Source organism: Schistocerca piceifrons, chromosome 4 (assembly GCF_021461385.2).
Source record: "Schistocerca piceifrons isolate TAMUIC-IGC-003096 chromosome 4, iqSchPice1.1, whole genome shotgun sequence".
Classification (NCBI taxonomy): domain Eukaryota; kingdom Metazoa; phylum Arthropoda; class Insecta; order Orthoptera; family Acrididae; genus Schistocerca; species Schistocerca piceifrons.
The window spans coordinates 133,536,813-133,561,479 of record NC_060141.1 but is presented as its reverse complement, the minus strand read 5'-3'; the positions used below and the strand labels follow the sequence as shown (position 1 = coordinate 133,561,479).

General features: G+C 40.8%; 1 protein-coding gene across 1 annotated transcript in view; it reads left to right on the top strand.

Annotated features, from left to right (window-relative positions):
• The window catches only part of LOC124794852, a 313,878-nt gene that overhangs the window by 3,613 nt on the left and 285,598 nt on the right, over positions 1-24,667 (top strand). The window contains exon 2 of the mRNA XM_047258519.1: positions 20,580-20,674. Coding sequence (XP_047114475.1) covers positions 20,663-20,674 — 12 coding nt within the window. The 5' untranslated portion in view covers positions 20,580-20,662. The remainder of the gene's footprint in view (positions 1-20,579; positions 20,675-24,667) is intronic.

Below are 24,667 nucleotides of genomic sequence, written 5' to 3'. Positions count from 1 at the left end.
CTGTTAGCAGAATATGAAATCGGTGGGTTCAGGACGGTAATACGGAACGCCGTGCTGGATCGCAATGGCCTCGTATCACTAGCAGTCGAGATGACAGGCATCTTATCCGCATGGCTGTAACGGATCGTGCAGCCACGTCTCGACCCCTGAATCAACAGATGGGGACGTTTGCAAGGCTTCCATCTGCACGAACAGTTCGACAACGTTTGCAGCAGCATGGACTATCAGCTCGGAGACCATGGCTGCGGTTATCCTTGACGCTGCATCACAGACAGGAGCGCCTGCGATGGTGTACTCAACGACGAACCTGGGTGCACGAATGGCCAAACGTCATTTTGTCGGATGAATCCAGGTTCCGTTTACAGCATCATGATGGTCGCATCCGTGTTTGGCGACATCGCGGTGAACGCATATTGGAAGCGAGTATTCGTCATCGCCATACTGGCTCTACCCTTCATTCGATCTCTCCGAAACCCTACGTTTCAGCAGGATAGTGCACGACCGCATGTTGCAGGTCCTGTACGGGCGTTTCTGGATACAGAAAATGTTCGACCGCTGCCCGGGTCAGCACATTCTCCAGATCTCTCACCAATTATAAACGTCTGGTCTATAGTAGCCGAGCAACTGGCTCCTCACAATACGCCAGTCACTACTCTTGATGAACTGTGGTATCGTGTTGAAGCTGCATGGGCAGCTGTACCTGAACACACCATCCAAGCTCTTTTTGACTCAATGCCCAGGCGTATCAAGGCCGTTATTACGGCCAGAGGTTGTTGTTCGGGTACTGATTTCTCAGGGTCTATGCACCCAAATTGCGTGAAAATGTAATCACATGTCAGTTCTAGTATAATGTATTTGTCCAATGAATACCCCTTTATCATCTGCATTTCTTCTTGGCGTAACAATTTTAATGGCCAGTAGTGTATTAAGCAGGTGATCACAAAGTTTTGGCTCGTCGTGTATGTGCCTATTTTCTGTTGGTCTTAGTTCTTATTATCAACCCTCCACTGACATTGATCAACAGTATCCAAATTGGATAGTCGATATACTGTCTTTACTTTGTAAGGTTTCTTTTGTGCCTGTGGATAGCTCTGTGAGCTTCTGATGACAATCTTCGCAATAATGTGCGATTAAAACCAAAGTTCACCAGAAGACTGAGCTAAGGCTCCAAATTGCGCCATGCCTTGTAAATAAAAATCTCAATGTATGCCTAAGAATTACTTTTGGTACTGTAACGGAAACATACAGTCGCAGATGCAAACGTCGAAAATGAAGTTGTTAACGGATGAAGTCCTTGTATAAAGAGAGTCGTAACGCCAGAAAATGTTCAATAATGAAGGAAGACTTGGAGAAGAATGACGGTCGTGCAGCAACCGCCAACAAAGACAAATGTAACGTTTTAGGTACAAACAGGAGAAAATATCAACTGTTATTGGATTACACGACCAGTGATGAATCACTGGCAAAACCGTCCAACCATTAAATATGCCTGTTAACCAAGTTTTAGTGGCGGTATTCCAGTGCCTGTCTTATTCTGAATTACGATGCAAAGTTTCTTTGGACATTCAAGCATGTCCAAAGGAACAGGCATTGTGGCGACTACAGCATTATGAAATACAATAAATGTATTCGCAACTGTGAACATGAACAACCGTCAGCTGTATAATGGAGTGACGATAGTGAAAATTTGTGCCGGTTCCGGACTCGTACCCGGATTTCCCGCTCATCGAGAGCTGCCGCCTTACCGTTTGGCTATCCGACTCAAACTTCCACATGTCCTGAACCATGTGTCTACAACCTGTACTGACATACCGTTACGTACATTTCCGTACAAGCGAGACATTTTACTTAACGTTGCTTGCCCGGTGTCAGCGGATAAATACAATATTGCAACGCCTGTGTTATTCTGAATTACGATGCAAAGTTCATTTGGACTTGCATCAGTGCCTGTGTTATTTCGAATTACGATGTAAAGTTTCTTTGAACATGCATGTCCAAAAATAAATATCTTGTTCATCCGCCAACGCCGGGCAAGCGACTTACAAGTAAAATGTCTCATCTGTAGGGGAATATACATAATGTATGAGTACATGGTTGACGATATGTGGGAGTTCGGGTAAGGCCTCAGTCGTGCTCGGATAGCGAAATGGTCAAGACAACCGCTTGCGATAAGCGGGAAATCCGGGTTCGAGTACCTGTCCGGAACAAATTTTCATTGTCATCATTCCATTTTACGGCTGACGGTTGTCCACATTCGCAATTGCAAATATATTCAATAATTTTTAGTGGAGCGACCGCATTAAACTAGTTGTCAGAAGGGCTGATTTCTGACAGCTGAGCACGGGCAGAATTTCAAGAATAATTCTCTCACAATGATTGTTTGATCGATTCACGAGTACTGCTGACACTGTGGGAGATAGAGAACATTCAAAACAATAGCAGCGCTTTCCATCACAGGTTCGTTATAGTAAGCGCAAGGACGTCTGTCGTCTAGCCACAGTGGCATGCACTATAAGATTACATCGTGGACACGTTTTCCGTTAGTATTCCTCACGATGCTGTGACCGGATTCAGCTCGTTATTAACAATCCGAACGAATTCAAAAGTAATAGCAGTGTACATGGCTACAACACTAGGAGAAAGGATGATCTTCACTACTCAGGTTAAATCTAACTTTGGCTCAGAAGGGGGTAAATTATGCTGCCACAAAAGTCTTTGGTCACTTACCTAATAGCATCAAAAGTCTGACAGATAGCCGTTTAGCATTTAAAAGGAAATTAAAAGAATTTCTTAATGGCAACTCCTTCTACTCATTAGATGAATTTTTGGATATAGTAAGTGGGTAATTTCCCAACCCCCACAAAAAAAAGAGTGTCATGTAACCTTTTATTAACCTGACACGTTCCACATCATTACGAAGTGTCGTATTCATGATCTATGGAACAAATACTAATCTAATCTAATCTAACCACATTATACGCTAAAGTATTAACAACTCGGGGTGCTGACTGGACTGGATATCCTTCGCTGGACGTCCATATGCTGTGCTAGTTCTGTGCAGCTGGACGAGCCTGCACAGATGACACTTTTATACTGAATTTGAGACCGATGTATCTTACCTCAGACACTTACACTGTATTAACTGATCCAGAAAACGCTTTAGGAGCTGGAAGGAACTGACGTTTTTCAAAGCATTTGCTAGATCTGTCACAGTCCTTATACAACAATAACATTTGACTAAAACTAGAGGTACACAAAGCTTGTCGGAACACTGTTGCAGAATCAACGAAAAAACCGTGCCAAATTCAAACGAACGCAAAATCTCTAAGACTGGCAATCTTTTACAGAAGCTCGAAACTTAGCGCAAACTTCAATGCGAAATGCTTATAATAGTGTCCACAAAGAAATTTTGTCTCGAAACCTGCCAGAAAATCGAAAGAGGTTCTGGTGATATGTAAAGTATGCTAGCGGCAAGACACAATCATTGCCTTCTTTGCGCGATAGCAATGGACAGTGCTGCTAAAGCAGAGTTATTAAACATAGCCTTACGGATTTTCTTCACCAAAGAAGACTAACATGTACATGATTTAGGAGGCAATCTGAGCAGCCGCTTTAGGTTGTTTGCAGATGCTGTTGTCGTTTATCGTGTAGTAAAGTCATCAGCAAATCAAAATCAATTTCAAAACGATTTATATAAGATATTGATACTGTGCGGAAATTGGCAATTGACCCTAAATGATGAAAAGTCTGAGGTCGTCCACATGAGTGCTAAAAGGAATTCGATAAACTTCGGCTATACGATAAATCAGTCTAATCTACGTGCCGTAAATTCAACTACATAGCTAGGAATTACAATTAAGAACAACTTAAATTGGAAAGAATACAGAGAAAATTTTGGGGGGAAGACGAACCAAAGATTGCCTACACCACGCTTGCCCGGCCTCTTTTGGAGTACTGGTCCGTGGTGTGGGATCCTTACCAGATAGGATAAACGGAGTACATCGAGAAAGTTCAAAGAAGAGTAGAAAGTTTTGTATTATAGCGAAATAGGGGAGAGAGTGTCACTGACATGATACAGGATTTGGGATGGACGTCGTCAAAAAAAAGACGTTTATCGCATATCACGAAATTTCAATCGCCAACTTTCTGCTCCGAATGCGAAAATATTTTTTTGATGCCGACCTACATAGGGGGAAATTACCATCATAATAAAATAAGGGAAGTCAGAGCTCACACGGAAAGATACTGATGTTAGTTATTTCGGCGTGTTGTTCGAGATTGGAATAATGGAGAATTCATGTGAAGGTGTTTCAATGAACCCTCTGCCAGACACTTAAGTGTGATTTGCGGAGTATCCATGTAGATGTAGATGTGAAATTTTGATGACTGTTTTGATGTAGCCCTAGCTTTGAGATAGGGAGGTGAATCAGACCTGGACTGAATCTGCGCTCCGCACCACTGACCGTTCGTTAGGTACATCGACTAACCTGGTTGTGGTCTGAGAGTTTTTCTTGATTGCTGTCCTTAGATGGTGATGGTGTGGGATAAGAGAGGAAGCGCAGCAACAGACACAGACAACAAACTCACGATGAGCAGAGTCATCTGTTGTGGGCCCAGCAGCATCAAGATGGCGCAAAAGAGGTTTCAAAAATGGTTCAAATGGCTCTGAGCACTATGGAACTTAACATCTGAAGTCATCAGTCCCCTAGAACTTAGAACTACGTAAACCTAATTAACCTAAGGACATCACACACATCCATGCCCGAGGCAGGATTCGAACCTGCGACCGCAGCAGTCTCGCGGTTCCGGACTGAAGCACCTAGAACCCCACGGCCACCGCAAAAAATAGGTTTCCATGGACTGGTAAGAGTGAGTGAGACGTCGCATTGATTAACACACTCCACTCGGATCCGAGAGGCGCGACTATCCATATTTCGGTTTCCGTAGTTTCTCTAAATCATCTGAGATGAATACTGGAATTGTTCCTTCGAAAGTTACACATTGGAATTCCTTCTCTATTCTCGTTCATCCCGAATTTGTTCTACATTTCTACCGAATTCATCACCGACGCAACGTTAAACCCTCATCTCCCTTCAGTCCCTTTGTAACTAATCAGTGTTTTTTCAGCTTGTTACAGCTTTATACTCTTTTCCCAATTCTTACCACAGATCTTCTAGCAGACCAATGGTTTGGTCCACCATGAGTAATCGGATATAATTATTTGAGAATGCCGGCCATTCATGGTGGCGAAACGCTATATTATCAATGGAACAGCTGCCCGCCTAAGAATCTGAAACATATATGCCTTCAGGCAATATATGTTTTCCAATCCTGTCTTTGATTTCTTCTTCTTCTTCTTCTTCTTCTCCCTCTTCTTCTTCTCGTTGTCCTCTTCCTCTTCCTCCATCTCCTCGTCCACCTTCTACTCTCCTCCTCTGTCTTGTGCCAGGTCGTACTATTTGAGCCTACGATAATCTACATCTTCAAGCACGCATCTTTCTACTCCCACTATTATTTTTATTTCTTCGTTAACCTTCCGTTGTCTCCATACTGGGCAACTTATCGTTTTTCGTGGCTGCTAATGTTCGTCGAACTCTCTGCGTCTTGTTTCACAGAGCAATAATAATTGAATAATTGTACCAAGCAATCTCTTCTGTGCCGCTTTCTTAAAAGAATTCATTTTTAAGAACGAATTTTCTCTATGCAGTGGAATGATTTGAAACCTACAGTATCTCGGAAATGGCGATGCTGTTCGACTGTTCACGTGCTACTGTTGTAGACATCCATTGAAACGATTGAGTGACAGTGAATCCACGAGTAGGTGACTAAGTGTTGGACAAACATGCGTCATCACAGAAGCTTGACCGCTCTGTAAAGCAGGATAGTCGGCGATCTGCGGCAGGTCTGATGAGAGAGTACAATGCTGGTACAGGGAAATATACGTAGCTCGGAGCACAGCGTTCAGCGCACATTATTGAACATGGGGCTCCAGAGTAGACGACCCTATGTGTTTCCGTATTATCCCAGCAACATCGTCAATTACGATTGCAATGGGCACGGGATCATCGAGGTTGGATCGTGGATCAACCGAAACATGTTACTTGGTCAGATGAATCACGTTTCTTCTTGAACCAGGTCGATAGTCGTGCCCGAATACGCCGTCATCTGGGCGAAAGGCCGATCGACACATGCACCCCGCCAGATACGTAGGCTCGCGGGAGAAGTATTGTGCTATGAAGGATAATCACCCGGGCTTCAGTGGGACCTGAAGCAGTAATCGAAGGCACCAAGACATCTATGGAATACATGAACGTAATGGTGGATAGCCTGCATCCCTTTGTGCCTGTTGTCTTCCCCTACGGCAATGATATCTTCCATCAGGATAACTCTTTGCGTCACAAGGCCAGAATTGTGTTACAGTGGTTAGAGGAGCATGATACTGAACTCAGGCTGATGCCTTTGTAACCAAATTCACGTGATCTGAACCCGATGGAAATCACCTGCGGATGCTATCGGCCCACAAACCACTGGCCTACAAATAATGGGAATTTGATGAGCCATGCGTAGACTTATGGTGCCACATGCCTCCGGAAACATAACAAGGACTTATCTAATCTATGTCACACAGAAAAGTTGTCATAGCGAGTTCCAAAAGTAGACCAACATGCTAGTAAGCAGGTGGTCATAATGTCTTGCCTCTTGAGCGTACATCGTCGAAGCCATACAGGGACGCATCTCATACAAGTTCTCTCGAGCGAGAAATGAGCTCTTGAGGTATAAGTGTACTACTTCACATCACAACAAAAATTGGGGATCGGAATGACATTTTCACTCTGCAGCGGAGTGTGCAGTGATATGAAACTGTCTGGCAGATTAAAACTGTGTGCCGGACCGAGACTCGAACTTGGGACCCTTGCCTTTCGCGGGCAAGTGCTCTACCATATGAGCTACCCAAGCACGACTCACGACCTGTCCTCACAGATTTACTTTTGCCAGTACCTCGTCTCCTACCTTCCAAACTTAACAGAAGCTCTCCTGCGAACCTTGCAGAACTAACACTCCTGAAAGAAAGGATATTGCGGAGATATGGCTTAGCCACAGCCTGGGGGATGTTTCCAGAATGAGATTTTCACTCTGCAGCGGAATGTGCGTCTGTGAAGACATGCAAGAGAAACTACGATTCATGGTTGATATGAATCAAGAAGTGAGCACATTCTATCTTAAATATTTAATAGGTCCATTGTTTTGTATTTAATACAAATTTGAGGAATAATCTTGGATTTTAGCAGCCTTTAAATGCACTCTCATAAAAAAAACCACCGCAACGTTTGCAGTTTCCTGCCATTCATAGTAAGTAGCCCGCGGAATGAAACAAAGGAGTCTGAATAATAGAATAAAAAATAATGTATGTATCTTCTACTATTCTCGAAGGGTGTGATGTTTTCCTGTAAAAGGGTTCGAGGTTTTTCTTTTTAGCGCCATTCATAAGTAAACTACTAGTTCCATTGCTGTCGATTTAATCTAAATTTTAATTTTTGTATAGTTTTGCTCATTGTGGCGTAATATAACCGTGTTATCAATGTTGACAAATGCACAAAATTCAGAAATACCTTAAATCCGTCACATACAGGTCTTATTTATCCTGAGCCCAAGAACCAACTAACATCGTAAATGCATATGGCCCAAAACTACCACTCTCAAGCATTTGAGTATCTAACTCTTTTTGATGATTAATGTACTTTTTAAAACAATAAATATATTTTCATAGTGTTGTGCATGAAGCCAGGTTTACGTAAATTCAAACGGTTTTAACATAAAGGCAGTTTTACATTCATTTAACTGATTTGACCTCTGTTGTGCACATACCAACTTTTTACTTGAAAATTAACCGGATTTTTAATTAATTTTTTATGAATCACGACTGGTCTTATCTGTCTCGAAACTATATAACAACAACATTAGTAATCAGGTTTTTATGTTGCTGAGCAACAGTCTTACAATAATTTTCAAATGAACCCACTGCCTTTTGACTGTATTTTGTTTATTTAATTATGACCCAGGCTTCTGTTGTCCAGAAACCAAAAACATTGCATTAAAACAAGCGTTCAGTGCATAGTGGTGTGGAATATCGAAAAAACCGCAAATTGGCGATCATAAGAAGAAGAACAACACCAAAAATGCAACAGGAGCGTAATATGTAAGAAATTGTCCACGCAACCTGCCACTGATGATGCCTTGCAGAAAATAAAGGCGAAACGCGTATGGCACTAAAATTGTGTTTTATTCAGTTGCTGTCAGACGGTCCAGAAGTAAAAATTATCAATATACCGTAACATCTCATTGTGACCTGCGCCTCATTTTCGGGAAAGTAATGCGCATTAAATATTTGTCACGGAAAAGCACATTGTACTGTCGCATTGCAGCTGTGTAGAGGATTTACGTGATTTGTTCTAGGGTTGCTGTCTATTCAGTAACGACACTGCTGTATACTTGTATAGCTTTTCATCTGACAGGACGTATGGAGAATTTCATTGTCTAATTTTGTTTGGGTAGACTGCTAAAGGAAATCGTTTATCGTTCCATTCCAGAACTTGGGGTGCTCTGATTCGTACGGGTGAAAACTGCAACTGATGTGCATAATTCGTCGAGCACCCTCTTGGGACAACGCGGCTGCAGCTACTTGGTTGCTATCTGAAAGCATTTGACGCGTGGTTTAATACTCGATATTGTGTGAAGTACAGGCTTTGCTAGTTTTTCTGTAGGTCTCCAGTCCGCGTCTGTATTGCGTAACTTAAAGGCACCCAAGCATTACAAAAGTAGAAACTCTCTCTGTTCAACTTTCAAGCAAGCAGTCGTTGTTTTTGTATCTTTTCTTCTTGTTGGGAAAAGCGTTGTACTTTACGTTACAACGCGTCGTTATTACCCAATGGCCAATAGTGTATCGCTCATGGTTTCTGTTACGCAATGGTGCCAACGGCAGTTGTCTGTCACAGTGCACTTCTAATTTTAGTTTTTTTATCCCCCTGTGTCTATAGCGACGCTGAATGGTTAAAACCACTATCACTGAACAACAACCACAGTTCATTTCTGGAAACAGTACGTAGTAGTTTTGTATTCGTTTGACTACACTTGTAATCCCAGTCTGCTCTGCTAGTGTAGATTCAATTGACATTGGACAGGACAGTTGCCTATTAATAGTCTTCTTATGAAAGGCCCTACAGAATGGAACTTAGCTATTAGAAAATACCTTCTACAATCTGCACTAGTAGTAATTGTTGCAATTTACATGATAGGATTTTTAAGGCAATATTTTAGGTTATAATAACTTACAATAAATAAAGTTTCTTATCAACTGATCAGTGATTCTTCACCACAAACATTAAGTCGTTGTTCTTGGGTGGTGTTTGCAGTCGAATAAAACTTTTTAAAAGACACCGTGGTCACCTTCGACTACTGAAATTATTAATTTTTAAAATCCACTATTGCAGTTTCGGCCTTTAGCCATTCTCGAGTGGAACACAGCAAAACTTTCATGACATGTATAGGCCTACATGTCTGACGGTTTCACATTCTGGCATGCACTAAAACACGATATTTTCGTTGTGTTCCGCGAGAGAAACGCTAAAGACCGAAACTGCTATGGTAGATTTAAAACAATAATAATTTTAACACTCTGACTATGACGGTTTCTAAAACTCATGTCTATTAAAACTAACAGAAAAATTTGTTTTCTTTAGTCTACAGCAGCACTATTATTTTGTTAAATAAGTACTGGGTTCGATACCAAGTACTATTATCAGCGATCTACAATCAGAAACGAAACAGTGCACGATTAAAATATTGTTTAGGTTTATTTACAAAACATTTTTCTGCGTGATAGCTAATATATGGTACGAACAGCAAAATTAAAAAACGTGAGGCCCCATGTCCCTGGTGCGCATTCGCCAAACTCGATTACGGAAGTAGGTGACAATATGTTACTAAGTAATACTATGTGTTAACAAGATACAAACTGCCGCGAGAAGTTTACGGAGTTATTTTGGTACAGTCATACTAAAAAAGATATACGAAAATATTAAGGCATTGCATAACACATGGAATGTAAGAAGGAAATGATGAACGCATAGCACAGACTTTTTTTTACTTACGTGGGTAAGCGAATTTGGCGACTGCATGCCAGGGAGAAAGGGCTATTTATATTTTATGGTTGCACTTCGCACTATACTTCAACGATCGCACAGAAAAATATTTCATGAATGAAGAGTAGAAATGAAAAACGTTCTATGAGAAATTTTTTCATAAACTCGTTTCCAGTGATAGTGGCTGTCTTTTTTATGTTCTTAGACTTGTATCAAGTGCCAAATCATGAAGGAAATGTTTCATACATTCATTACCAGAAGATGCGAGTTCCTTAAAGTGCTATGCATCAAAGCCACCTCCATTTGGCCTGGGATAGTCTGAAAAAATAACACTCAAGATTTTGGTGAATGGGCGCAGCTTTTTGAGTTGCGACAGAGATTTTACAGTTGTAGAGAAACGAAGAAGGAAGGTAAGCGAGGCCTTTATCCCCAAGATTTACCTAAGTCTGTTGAGTCAGTTAAAGTCATAAAGCCAGTCGTGTAATTCCAATCCATACAACTGACTTCACTGTTTTTAAAGTTGCTGTTCGAACATTACTTTAAACGCAGGCGTGTAAGATCTCAAAATGCAGTTTCATCAAAGTGTCTCATACTCATCTCTCTCAAATATTCTTACGCTGAAACAGAAGAATGGAAAAATGTCATTGTTTTCAAAAGAGGAAAAACAGTGGTAGATGTTTGCCATGCCGTGTTTCATCTGAAAGACCAGCCGTGTTTAACGATTGCAAAACGGAAAGACCTGGTCACGATGTTGCCATTTCTTCCTCGACAACACAGGAAGTTTTGCAGTAAACTTCGCAACATATCATAGCAAGAACAGAGTTCTGTAAGAAACAGAAGTCGGCACTGAGGCGTATTATTCGTGAGTTTAATTTTGTTATTCTCTTGCAAAGAAATAAAAAATAAAAGCATTGAGAAATGGTTTTTGTTGACTACAGCTCTACTAAAATGTTACTGCTGTATTTCTGTACTTGTATTATAACAGATAAAACACATTGCCTCTGTATTAATGACGCGTGGAACAAAAAATTCTTAATTGGCACCTAGAATCTATCATTTTTCTGTTATTGCACTTAGGACGTTGTATTATTATTTATTTTCTAATTTGTCTGTTAATTTTTTTGCTGTAACGAAGTGGGCAATGTAATTCTATGGTATCAGCTTACCTTCTCAGTTTTTCGAATACAAATGAAAGATACATTGCTTCTTGATTTTCTTAACTAATTTCAGCTCTGGTACTTGAAACGTTTCCCGCTTCCATTCTTCGAATGTTCCTAAAGACTATTTTAATTGTGCACTGTTATGTTTCTGATCTTATGCTGTTTTGATAATGGTGTTTGGTACAGTACCCGCTAATCATTTGGGAAAATAAATGTGCGAACGTAGACTAAAGCAAACACAATTTTTTAACACTCACACATAAAAACAACAAACATTTTTAAAAGACAAGGGATAAACATAGGATTCAAAACAAACAATTCAATCCAAAAGCACATACCAAAAATAACAAAAAACACAGATATCTACGAAAAAGCAGGAATTTACCAACTACAGTGCAACACATATGATGGAAGGTATATAGGACAAACGAACAGAACATTTGACACCTGGTACAAAGAACATATCAGAGCATGGAAATATGGAACGAGCCACTCAACTTTTGCAGAACATTTGAGAGAAAATAACCACAAACCTACTAAAGACAAAAGATATGAAAATAATTAGAATAAATAATGAAGGACATCTCCTAACATTACAGGAAAATTATCGTATATACAAAACAAAGGCTGAGAAGAAACAACTACTAAATGACCAAGTAAATACGACTAACTCACTGTTTACACTGATTGATCATATAACAGACATAAATCCCAACAAATGATTACACATCTGATTCCTCTCATAAGTATATACAGGAAAATATAATAATAATAATTATTATTATTCTTACTATTATTATTTTTAAGAATAAAAAATAATTTTTATTTTATTTGTATTTTTATTTTATTAAAAAAAAGAAATCTCTCTCCCTCTCTAATACACACACACACACACACACACACACACACACACACACGCACGCACACACATACACAAAACAGTTGAATGCAGAAAACTGAGAATGTTGGTAACACTTAGAAAAACAAATGAAATTCTGTATTAAGAAATAGCAGTTACAGTGATGTGTAACGTAAACAGTGAACTGTAAGATGTCCACCTGCTTGCCAGATGAGAAAAAACAGTTTGCTTAGATGCAATGAATTAGAAGTTACCTATAAGTACCTTTCCATTTCATAAAAAATCGTTAAGGAAGTGGTTTTTAAATCTATAACCTAGGTGTGAAACCATAACCTATGTGTAAAAATTGACAAATCATGTAATATTTCAGGATACCCACTGAAGATGCCTTGTAAAAAAGGCGAAACGCGTCTGGGTGCATAAATAAAAATAAAAATTTCGTTGTGCAGCAAGCGAAAAAGGCATTTTCTTTGAAACAAGTGCAATTTACAATTTTTTTAGTAACTGTTTCTAAAACCAATATGTCGGGAACATGTAGTAGTATTAACGTTCACCCTGCAATGCAGTACAAAAAATTATAAAGTGAGAACCCAACATTGACCCATGCAGTCTTGTATACTGTTGACGAACGTCGACGTAGTTTAACTACGCATACCTCAGTTCTAGTGGATGTAGTTTACTGCGATATTTCTTCTAAAACTAGCTAAACAGCTTGTCCCCTTTAACATGATAACGTCTTCAAAATAGATTTCGTGTTTGCAGAGGCAGTCACGCCGAAATAAACTACAGTTTTTGTCAAGGTAATCTCAAACTTGGGTAACTCTGCTAAAAATAGTCATAGCACCGACGTCCGAGACTCGTTTTAAAGGGGAGGGATTAATGTTTCTGTCAGCATGCCTCCAACATTCGTGGCAATCACACTTCGCACAATGCACAGGTGCAAAGCGAATTCTCTATCTGAAAGTTGCGCATTCGATGTGTGTCCGCGAAAGGCATCGTATTTCACGTACTGGTAATGAAATATTAGTGAAACAACTGTTTTTTCGAAGAGAAATATATGTTTTACAACTGGTTGTGAACTTCAAGTAATATCCCAAAACCTCGGAAAGATTATGAGGCAACCACGTTGAAAATGTTTGAAATTTTCCGATTATCTTGTAAGTAAGTTTGTGAGGGCAAAGTACTACCAGTATTGAAAAATTGGGCACGAATGCATATTCCACAAAATTATAAATCAAAAACATCGGGCATGGACCTAAAGTTGACGTTACAGTACTGCCGCAAATACAGGCAACATAATCGTACTCGGACAAATGAGGTGGCACCTGACGAGCTGGAGTCCAGTTGTTATTATTGTTGTTGTTGTTGTTGTGGTGGTGGTGGTGCTCAGTCGGAAGACTGGTTTCGTGCAGCTCTCAACACTGCTCCATCCTGCGCAAGCCTCTTCATTTCTTCGTAGCTGCAACAACCTACATCCAGCTGATCTTGCCCACTGTAGTTAAATCTTGCTTTCCTTCACAATTTTTATCCCTCCATACTCCCGTCAATTACCAAACTGACGATTCCTTGACACCTCAGGACGTGTCCTATCAACCGATCCATAGTTCTAGATAGACAGTTTGAGAGGCACCCACATGCCTTGCTCATACTGTGGCATCAAGCAGTCAGGCCTGCAAGATGAGTGGTCTGCCAAGCGAGTGGATTCATTCTTATTTATCGAGTAACATGAACTCTAGTACTCACACTTAAGTTACAAGTTATCCTTCTATATGATTAATACGCAACGGAAACACGCATCTGACTATCAGTAATTTACAGAACTCTGACTGTACACTACGCACTGGCAATACCACATTTTCTTTCTTTTTTATTTAACGGCTTTTGTCAACACGTGGCCACCACACTGAATATGAATGGCGCACACATTATAAATTCGGGACATTATGACAACATACAATTCGAAGGAAAAGTCCACCAATCTTTTTCTTTTCACTATCTTATTTATTCCGATAAATTCTCTAACCTAAACACACAAATTCTATAACCTACAACAATAACACATGAGAAATTCCGCCCAGTGGGCATGGCTTTACATTGGTGATTCTCTATCTTATGGTCTCGTAATTATTTAACGCTACAGTGCACTTTCTGGATAGGATGGTGGATCTTTTATTATATCTCACACTTCGACTCTCACAATCATCATCACGAAACTTTCCTCCAGATCGAGCGGTACAGAAGGAACAAGCATAACCCACTACCTCTGAAACTACCTTGCTACTCTCCCATGCAAACCACACATGCCCAAATTACATGACATACACCACACTACGACATGAAATACAAAACACTAAATAGTCACAACATTATCACTTTCAGCTTTCCCACTTCAATTAGTATTTATCTCAGTTTCACACGACACTGCCCCACTTTGTAATTCTACTTTCCTACTATGAACTCTGGAGATATTTGCACGTCTTCCTGTGCAATGCAAGCCAAGTGGCGTTGCTGGATAGACGGCCGACTCACCTTGCTTCTCTCTCAGAGTTTGAATCTAGCGTCACACGGAATCATATCAGGCAAAGTAGTATTAAGAACATATTCATCACACACGCGAGTCCTCAACTGATACCATGGATGAGTACTTCTCTTTATCCTTTGTCTCATACACAGTTTGAGACTCACACAGTACTCACCACGTGGAAGTACTCGTCTCTAATTTGAAGTCCTGCACACGCCATTTCTTAAATATTTCAACTTATGGTACACACGCTATTTCTTAAATATTTCAACTTATTGTACACACGCTAGTAATTCAGCTTAACTTAAGCACACGGAAGTATTTCAACTTATTGCTACATGTGGTTTCATTGTGACCATTGGTCACTTCCGAAGATTACTACAATCCCATTAATATTACTTGCCTGGCATTTAATTCTCCCCACAAAAGTTCCTGAAATAGAGAAATTACGAGGGCGGTTAAGAAAGTAGCCTCCGATTGGTCACAGTGCGGGTTGTGGGGGGAGTAGCGACGCCATCTGTGTGTTCACGCACTCAACAGGTCAGTCGGCATCAAGCCGTGGTCGAGTGAACGTCGTACCTGCGCTAGTTTAGTTTTTGTGGCAGTTTGAAATGTGTGCTGCAATAGAAAACCCCGCCAAATGTGAAGTGCGTGCTGTCATAAGGTTTTTTACAGCCAAAGGGTATTCTGCAGCAGCTATTCATCGTGAGCTTTGTGCCGTGTACGGACCAAGAGTTATGAGCGAAGGAGTTGTCCGTGAATGGGTACGTTTATTTAAAAGTGGACGAGAAAACGTTCATGGTGAAGAGAGGAGTGGTAGACCATCATTGGTGACTGACGAACTCGTTCAGACAGTTGATGCAAAAGTTCGTGAAAATCGACGTTTCTCAATGTCGGAGTTGTCTACTGGTTTTCCACAGATTTCTAAGACTCTCTTGTACGAGATAGTGACGGCAAGATTGGGTTACCGTAAGTTCTGTGCACGATGGGTGCCCAAAATTCTTACCGACCACCACAAAACTCAAAGAATGGCCTCTGCATTAGACTTTCTGTCACGTTATGAGGACAAAGGAGAACCATTGTTAAACAGAATCGTGACCGGTGACGAAACCTGGATTAAGTACGTGAACCCTGAGACAAAAGAACAATCAAAGATGTGGGCACATTCAAATTCGCCTACCAAACCAAGAAAAGCCTCGCAAGATTTTTCTGCCAGAAAACTGATGGCAACAGTGTTTTGGGATGCCAAAGGGGTGTTGCTGGTTGAATTCATGGAACGTGGTACGACCATTAATCAAGACGTGTACTGTGAAACAATAAAAAAGTTACGACAGGCTATACAGAACAAACGCCGTGGTATGCTGACTTCCGGTATCGTTTTTTTTGCACGATAACGCCCGTCCTCACTCTGCTTGCAGAACAACGGCCCTTCTTGAGTCCTACAAGTGGGACGTTATCAACCATCCACCTTACAGCCCAGACCTGGCGCCAAGTGATTATCACCTCTTCATGCATTTGAAGAAATGGCTCGGGTCACAGCGGTTTGATGACGACGAAGAGCTCAAAGATGCGGTCACAGGCTGGTTCCAGGCACAAGCGGGTGATTTTTATGCAGAAGGAATTTCAAAGCTTGTGAAGAGATATGATAAGTGCCTCAATCGCTATGGAGACTATGTAGAAAAATAGTGCAAAGATGTAGTTGTAAGATGTATATATTAAAATATTTTTATTTAACTTGGTGTATTTTTTTAAATCAACCGGAGGTTACTTTCTGAACGGCCCTCGTATTATTTCAAACTACTCTTAAATATTCCACATGCATACCATGTCTCCACTCTTTCGTCATTACGGAGCACAACTAAAACAGGTCTTAACACCACAAGATCAGGCGGCAGAGTGCTGAAACATGGCCGTTCTTCAGGTCATCTCGCATCTCTGTCGAGGTGGGGGAAGACCATGCTACCGTATTGGTCAGCCACATTTCAGGCGCTCAAAGCTCTGGTAAGTTTCATCTCTTTGGTTCCACCAAAAGTGGCCAAAGGATCGTCTCAAAAATGATCATATGCTCACATTCACTATCTGCGGTTAGCAGACGACCATACATTCATTCATTTCACAGATCTCACCAAACTGGATGTAGGGATTTATTTTGTGGGAGTGCACATGTGATCAATTAAATAAATAAATTGTCATTCTTTCCCACACTGGTATCCGGCTTGGCTGTATTAATTGAAACTGAGTTATTATTAGAAAAAATATGTTGTTCAGACAAGAATAATGAAGTATGTTGTACCTATTTTCAATGTCGGGCGGTACTCTACCCTTTCAAGTTGTGCCATAAATTTCTTTTGTCCCTAAATCGGATCAATATACATCGTCATCAGTTATCCAGACCACTCATCTAACTTCCTGCATCCTACTACAGCACCACATTTCAACAGCTTTTATTTTCTGCTTCTTTGATCTGTTTATGGTGTATTTTTTACTGCCATGAAGGCTGCTCTCCAGACAAACATCTTCAGAAAATATTTTCTATTACGTAAATTAACATTAGATGTCAACGAATTTCTCATGTGCAGAAATGATTTTCTTACTATTGTCAGCCAGTATTTTATGTTCTCTCTACATTTGTTTGCATCAGCTATTTTGCTGTCCAGAAAGCAAAATTCATTTACTATTTTCAGCACCTCAAAATTTTTATTTCTTCTTCTTGAAGTTTAAAATTCTTTCTCCAATTTTTTCTTTGGTTTTCTTTACTGCTTGTTCAGTGTATAGACTGATTAACATAGGGGATAGGCTTGAAACCTTCTCAGTCGCTCCTCAGCCACTGCTTACCCTTCATGCCCTTCGAGTCTTGTAATTGCTGCCTGGTTTCTGTAGAAGCTGTATACAAAGCTCTGAACAACGTTTCCCTCCTTGCGTTTTACTCCGCTACATTCTGAATTTCGAAGAGTGTATTTCAGTCAACATTTGGAAAAGCTTACTCTAAGTGTACAAAGGCTATAAACATAGGTTTGCCTTCCTTCACTCTGAGATAAGTTGTAAGGTCAGTATTGCTTTACAAACGTTATTAACATTCTACATCTTCATTTTTCATGTCTACATATATGCAACGCTTTGCCGCCAGAGGGCTCCGAATTGCAACGAGTAACATAGTGCTGTGTAACGTAAATATGTCGGTGCGTCAGATGCTGTGATCGAGTTTCGAATTCGAAGAGTTCGTCTACACATGCAGCACCCTCTTCTTCAGCATGACAATTCCAGACCACACACGAGCTCTGCGACATCCGCAACAATCCGACACCTTGGGTTCGTCATGATGTTTCTTGTGAGGCGCTCAACATCGTGGTCATCAGCGTCCGTACAAGTTCCTAATCTTTCCATTTCCGTTCTCGGCAATTCCCAAATGAGGATGAGATGACGAGGACAACACAAACACCCAGTCCACAGGCGTAGAAAATCCCCGACCCGGCCTGGAATCGAAACCAGGCCTCCGTGATCTAGAGGCAGCAGAGTCCTACCTGGTAAGGGTCCCAGATTGATAATAATACGAGTCGGTCGAGCCACCCCTTGTAAGCCACATCTTTGTGGAAGAGTTACATTTCCTTAAGATTCTTTCCATGACTCTCACTCTGGCATCTGCTTTTCAAGCTATTTGTTTTAGGTGGTCTTTCCACTTACGGTCGCTGCGAATAGTTTCCCTAGATATTTTACGGTAGATGCGGCTTCTAGAAGTTTGTTATCAATATTGTAGTCCTACAGGAGCGCTTTCTTTTCCTGTTATCCGCAATGTTTTACGTTTGTTTACGTTCAGTGTCAACTGCCAGGACCTGCAACATTCTCCAATCCTCTGCAGGGCATTCTGCAAATCAGTACTGTCTTCAGGAGCTGCTACCTTGTTATGAACAACGGCATCACTGTGAACAGTCTTAAAGAGAATTCGACGCTTTCTACTAGATCGTTTATATGTATTGCAAACGGTAACGGTCCTATCATACTTTGTCACCGATCATTCTCCACCCGATTTTCATCTGTTTCCAAAACTTAAAAAGCACCTTCGAAGATTTAATTTTGATAGTGATGAAGTTGTGCAAGCAGAGGAGACGTTGTGCCTTCGTCAACATAGTCAAACATTCTACAGTGGCGTATCAACAAAGTAGTCCCTCGGGAGAAATGGGTTTGGCGCCCGGGTAGCTATGCGGAGAAATAATTATGTAGACACGAAGACTAAAAATGTAGAGTGTTAATAATGTTTCTTTTATTTAAAAAACTTGAAGGGCCTTTACATATAAAAGTTCGGAGGCATTACTTTTCACTACGGCTTTGCACTTTCCTTCGGTACCCAAACTGATCTTCCCCGACGTCAGCTACTAACAGTTCTTCCATTCTTCTGTAAATAATTCTGGTCAGAATTTTGCAACCATTACTTATGAAACTGGCGGTTTTGTAGTACTCACACCTATCATCATCTATCTTCTATGTGAGTGTACGGGGTCACAATTATTGAACTATGCGAAATAAAATCGTCATAACTTCTGAACAGTTTGCGTTGGGACGTTCAAACTGCACGGCGTAGCATGATGGGAATTAGTGTGCTCATACATGGTTTGGTTTAGCGGCGAAGCCACTTTCATTTGAATGGGTTCGTCAATAAGCAAAACTGGTGCATCTGGGGGACTGAGAATCCGCATTTCGCGATCGAGAAGTCTCTTCACTCCCAACGGGTCGCTGTGTGGTGTACAATGTCCAGTCACGGAATAATCGGTGCGATATTCCTTGATGGCACGGTGAGTACCGAAGGGTACGTGAAGGTTTTGGAAGATTAATTCATCCCCATTATCCAAAGTGACCCTGATTTTGACAATATGTGGCTCATACAAGGCGGAACTCGATCCCATCGAAGCAGGAGAGTGTTTGATGTCCTGGAGGAGCACTCTGGGGACCGCATTTTGGCTCTGGGATACCCAGAGGCGACTGGCATTGGCCTCGATTGGCCGCCATATTCTCCGAATCTGAATACATGCGACTCCTTTTTGTGGGGCTATATTAAAGACAAGGTGTACAGCAGTAACCCTATAACCTCTGCCGAGCTGAGAACAGCCATCCAGGAGGTCATCGACAGCATCGATGTTCCGAACTTCCGCGGATCATGCAGAATTTCGCTATTCGTCTGCGCCACATCATCGCCAGTGATGGCAGGCATATCTAACATGTCATAACCTAAATTCGAATATCTGTAATGACGTTTATATATCGAATAAAGTGCGTGCACGCTGTAGTTTGTAACTAATTTACGTTTTTCTCATGTAGTTCAATTATTGTCACCCTGTAATTACTACATTTTTCTCATATCTTGTATATCAGGTAGAATAGTTTTGTCATGGCAAAGAAGTTGCGTACAGTTGTGGATTTCGTTGCTGATGGGGTGGAGAGTGCAGTGGAGGTGAACCCATACCCACTGAATTCACTAGGCATGTGCAGGAGAATAGTGGGAGATTGAAATTGTATATGTACTTCGAAAAAAAAAGTGAGTATACTGTTATACAGTGTACACGATTGAGATTGTCACTAATATATATACGAATTCAGCGTCAGGGCATTAGGGAATATTTAACATGCTAAAGACGACTGGTACTGGGTAAGGAAGAAAAATTTTGCCATCGGGTTGGCACGTTGAGAGAGCGCGAGATTTCCCTAAAAATTTGGTGAAGGGTAGTATCTGAGAGTCTCAGTTTCGCGCCTCGCTGTTTCACTTCAATTTCTCGTGGTGTTCTTTATGCTCGCTTGCTTCCCAACACAAATCCATTGCGTCCAGCCTTCCACATTTCCAGTGAAGCTGAACTGTCCTTGATGTTTGTCTGGCTGTTTCAGGATTCACTTTGCGTTTCTTTTGTCTGCAGTCGCAGCGGTGCGAGGTTACGGGCAGCTGGGTCGAGGTCGCCATTCCACACCGCACCGAGAGGCGATCACTTCTGCAGCCGCGATGCCACAGATGGTATGGCTTTGTTTTTGTGTCATGTTGCTCAGTCTGTTAAGAGAAATTTTGGACATATTCAGCAAAAAAGTTTTCCGTATTCGTGAACGATAAGAAATAAGCAATATTTCCGGAACCTGTTATCTGAGACGTACCACAGTGTACTCGTAATCCCAGAGCTACGTAAAACGAGCACATGTTGTATGGGCAACTGAAGTACATGTTGCTGCGCTTTGTCTTAGTGACGTTGAAACCCTCCCGTCTCCTCTATATCTCTGTTACACAACCTTCCCTTCTACAATCACCTATGAAACCTTCCCTGAGGATTTCTATCTCTTGCTTGATAATAACAATTGAAATCTTCCCTTTGAAATTAATTCTCTTTCTCAATCTTCGCATACAGATTTAAATGCTGCTTATTAAAAGTTATTTTCTGATTATTTCGACGAAAGATGGAATGTGTCGCCGTCGTGGCCCTCAGTCGTTACCTGCAACAACCCAAAACTGTTCCTTAACTTTTTTTTACTGTTACTGGATCGCCATCTGACTGCTACATCGAACTGCGACAGGAATACACTTACTCTGTTTTACTATACTCTATTAGCTGCTGGTGGGCTGTCATAATACGTGGCTGTATTTATTACCGAAGCTGACGTTATTCTTTAATAGCAAAGCTGTCGTTATTCTTTAATTAATTTGACTAAAGTTACGTAATTCATAGTTAAACTTTTTCTTGACAACAATAAAATTTTGCAAAGTTTTACGTTGATGGTTTTTGGGTTGGATTATAATCAGTAATGCAATATTGCTGGCAAAAATTAATTATATTCTGAATGAAATGATTTTACAAACGTTCAAATGGGACTTTTTACAATAATCTTACAACTAGCATTGCGCAAACATACCTTCAGTAGTCTTGAGGTTCTCAAAAAAATAATTCAATAATATTAGTCCCTCTTATGATAATAGTTAGCTGCTGTCTCTGTACATCCGTTTCTAATCTCTTTTAAATCATAGCTGGTGGCTGGCAGACATACCGCTCTTCTCAACCTCTCGCTACAGACCTGCTACCGACTCGCTTCACGTCTCGCTTTCTACTGACTTCCTACGAACGCTAAAGTGCGGTCTCTCCCGCCAACAATGATTTCTGGTGCAGACAATCCCTGCTACCATTACAAAATGTATCAATGCGCGGTTTTTCCCGCTCTTTTCTTAAAATGTATCCATACGCGCCTCCCCATGAACCATGGACCTTGCCGTTGGTGGGGAGGCTTGCGTGCCTCAACGATACAGATAGGTGCAATCACAACGGAGGGGTACCTGTTGATAGGCCAGACAGACGTGTGGTTCCTGAAGAGGGGCAGCAGCCTTTTCAGTAGTTGCAGGGGCAACAGTCTGGATGATTGACTGATCTGGCCCTGTAAAACTAACCAAAATGGGCTTGCTGTTCTGGTACTGCGAACGGCTGAAAGCAAGGGGAAACTACAGCCGTAATTTTTCCCGAGGGCATCCAGCTTTGCTGTATGATTAAATGATGATGGCGTCCTCTTGGGTAAAATATTTCGGAGGTAAAATAGTCCCCCATTCGGATCTCCGGGCGGGGACTACTCAAGAGGACGTCGTTATCAGGAGAAAGAAAACTGGCGTTCTACGGATCGGAGCGTGGAATGTCAGATCTCTTAATCGGGTAGGTAGGTTAGAAAATTTGAAAAGGGAAATCGATAGGTTAAAGTTAGATATAGTGGGAGTTAGTGAAGTTCGGTGGCAGGAGGAACAAGACTTTTGGTCAGGTGAATACAGGGTCATAAATACAAAATCAAATAGGGGTAAAGCAGGTGTAGGTTTAATAATGAATAAAAAATAGGAGTACAGGTAAGCTACTACAAACAGCATAGTGAACGCATTATTGTGGCCAAGATAGACACAAAGTCCACGCCTACTACAGTAGTACAACTTTATATGTCAACTAGCTCTGCAGATGACGAATAAATTGATGAAATGTATGATGAGATAAAAGAAATTATTCAGGTAGTGAAGGGAGACGAAAATTTAATAGTCACGGGTGACTGGAATTCCTCAGTAGGAAAAGGGAGAGAAGGAAACATAGTAGGTGAATATGGATTGGGGCTAAGAAATGAAAGAGGAAGCCACCTGGTAGAATTTTGTGCAGAGCATAACTTAATCATAGCCAACACTTGGTTCAAGAATCATGAAAGAAGGTTGTATACATGGAAGAACCCTGGAGATACTAAAAGGTATCAGATAGATTATATAATGGTAAGACAGAGATTTAGGAACCAGGTTTTAAATTGTAAGACATTTACAGGGGCACATGTGGACTCTAACCACAATCTATTGGTTATGAACTGTAGATTAAAACTGAAGAAACTGCAAAAAGGTGGGAATGTAAGGAGATGGGACCTGGATAAACTTAAAGAACCAGAGGTTGTACAGAGTTTCAGGGAGAGCATAAGGGAACAATTGACAGGAATGGGGGGAAGAAATACAGTAGAAGAAGAATGGGTAGCTTTGAGGGATGAAATAGTGAAGGCAGCAGAGGATCAAATAGGTAAAAAGACGAGGGCTAGTAGAAACCCTTGGGTAACAGAAGAAATATTGAATTTAATTGATGAAAGGAGAAAATATAAAAATGCAGTAAATGAAGCAGGCAAAAATGAATACAAACGTCTCAAAAATGAGATCGACAGGAAGTGCAAAATGGTTAAGCAATGATGGCTGGAGGACAAATGTAAGGATGTAGAGGCTTATCTCACTAGGGGTAAGATAGATACTGCTTACAGGAAAATTAAAGAGACCTTTGGAGAAAGGAGAACCACTTGCATGAATATCAAGAGCTTTGATGGAAACCCAATTCTAAGCAAAGAAGGGAAAGCAGAAAGGTGGAAGGAGTATATAGAGGGTCTATACAAGAGCGACTTCCTTGAGGACAATATTATGGAAATGGAAGACGAGGTAGATGAAGATGAAATGGGAGATATGATACTGTGTGAAGAGTTTGACAGAGCACTGAAAGACCTGAGTCGAAACAAGACCCCCGGAGTAGACAACATTCCATCAGAACTACTGACAGCCTTGAGAGAGCCAGTCCTGACAAAACTCTACCATCTGGTGAGCAAGATGTATGAGACAGGCGAAATACCGTCAGACTTCAAGAAGAATATAATAATTCCAATCCCAAAGAAAGCAGGTGTTGATAGATGTGAAAATTACCGAACTATCAGTTTAACAAGCCACAGCTGCAAAATACTAACGCGAATTCTTTGCAGACGAATGGAAAAACTGATAAAAACCGACCTCGGGGAAGATCAGTTTGGATTCCGTAGAAATGATGGAACACGTGAGACAATACTGACCCTACGACTTATCTTAGAAGAAAGATTAAGGAAAGGCAAACCTACGTTTCTAGCATTTGTAGACTTGGAGAAAGCTTTTGACAATGTTGATTGGAATACTCTCTTTCAAATACTGAAGGTGGCAGGGGTAAAATACAGGGAGCGAAAGGCTATTTACAATTTGTACAGAAAGCAGATGGCAGTTATAAGAGTCGAGGGGTATGAAAGGGAAGCAGTGGTTGGGAAAGGAGTGAGACAGTGTAACCTCCCCACACGAAATAATTTTTAAATTTATTTGGTTAATGATTCTAATTTTTGTGTAACCTCTGAACAAAATTGGTTACCATTTAATGTAACCACAAAATTCTTTTCTCATTTAATACAAGCTCGAAACAGAAAAATTCCTAAACCTAGTAATAAAAAATAAATTCAGTAACCTGGTAAAATTTGGACGACAGTAGTGCTGCGTCATGGCCCTGTAACATCATTCTGAATAAAAAGCAAAAATTCTCACCTCGATAAAGTCGGCAACTATCTGCTCTTACAATAGCTCTTTTCCGGCACAGCTCTGTGCAATGCTGGCCTATACATTTGTTATTTATGAAAGGAAGCAAATGATTTTTCTTTTGCAACAATCGGAAAGATAATGCATTAAAAAATA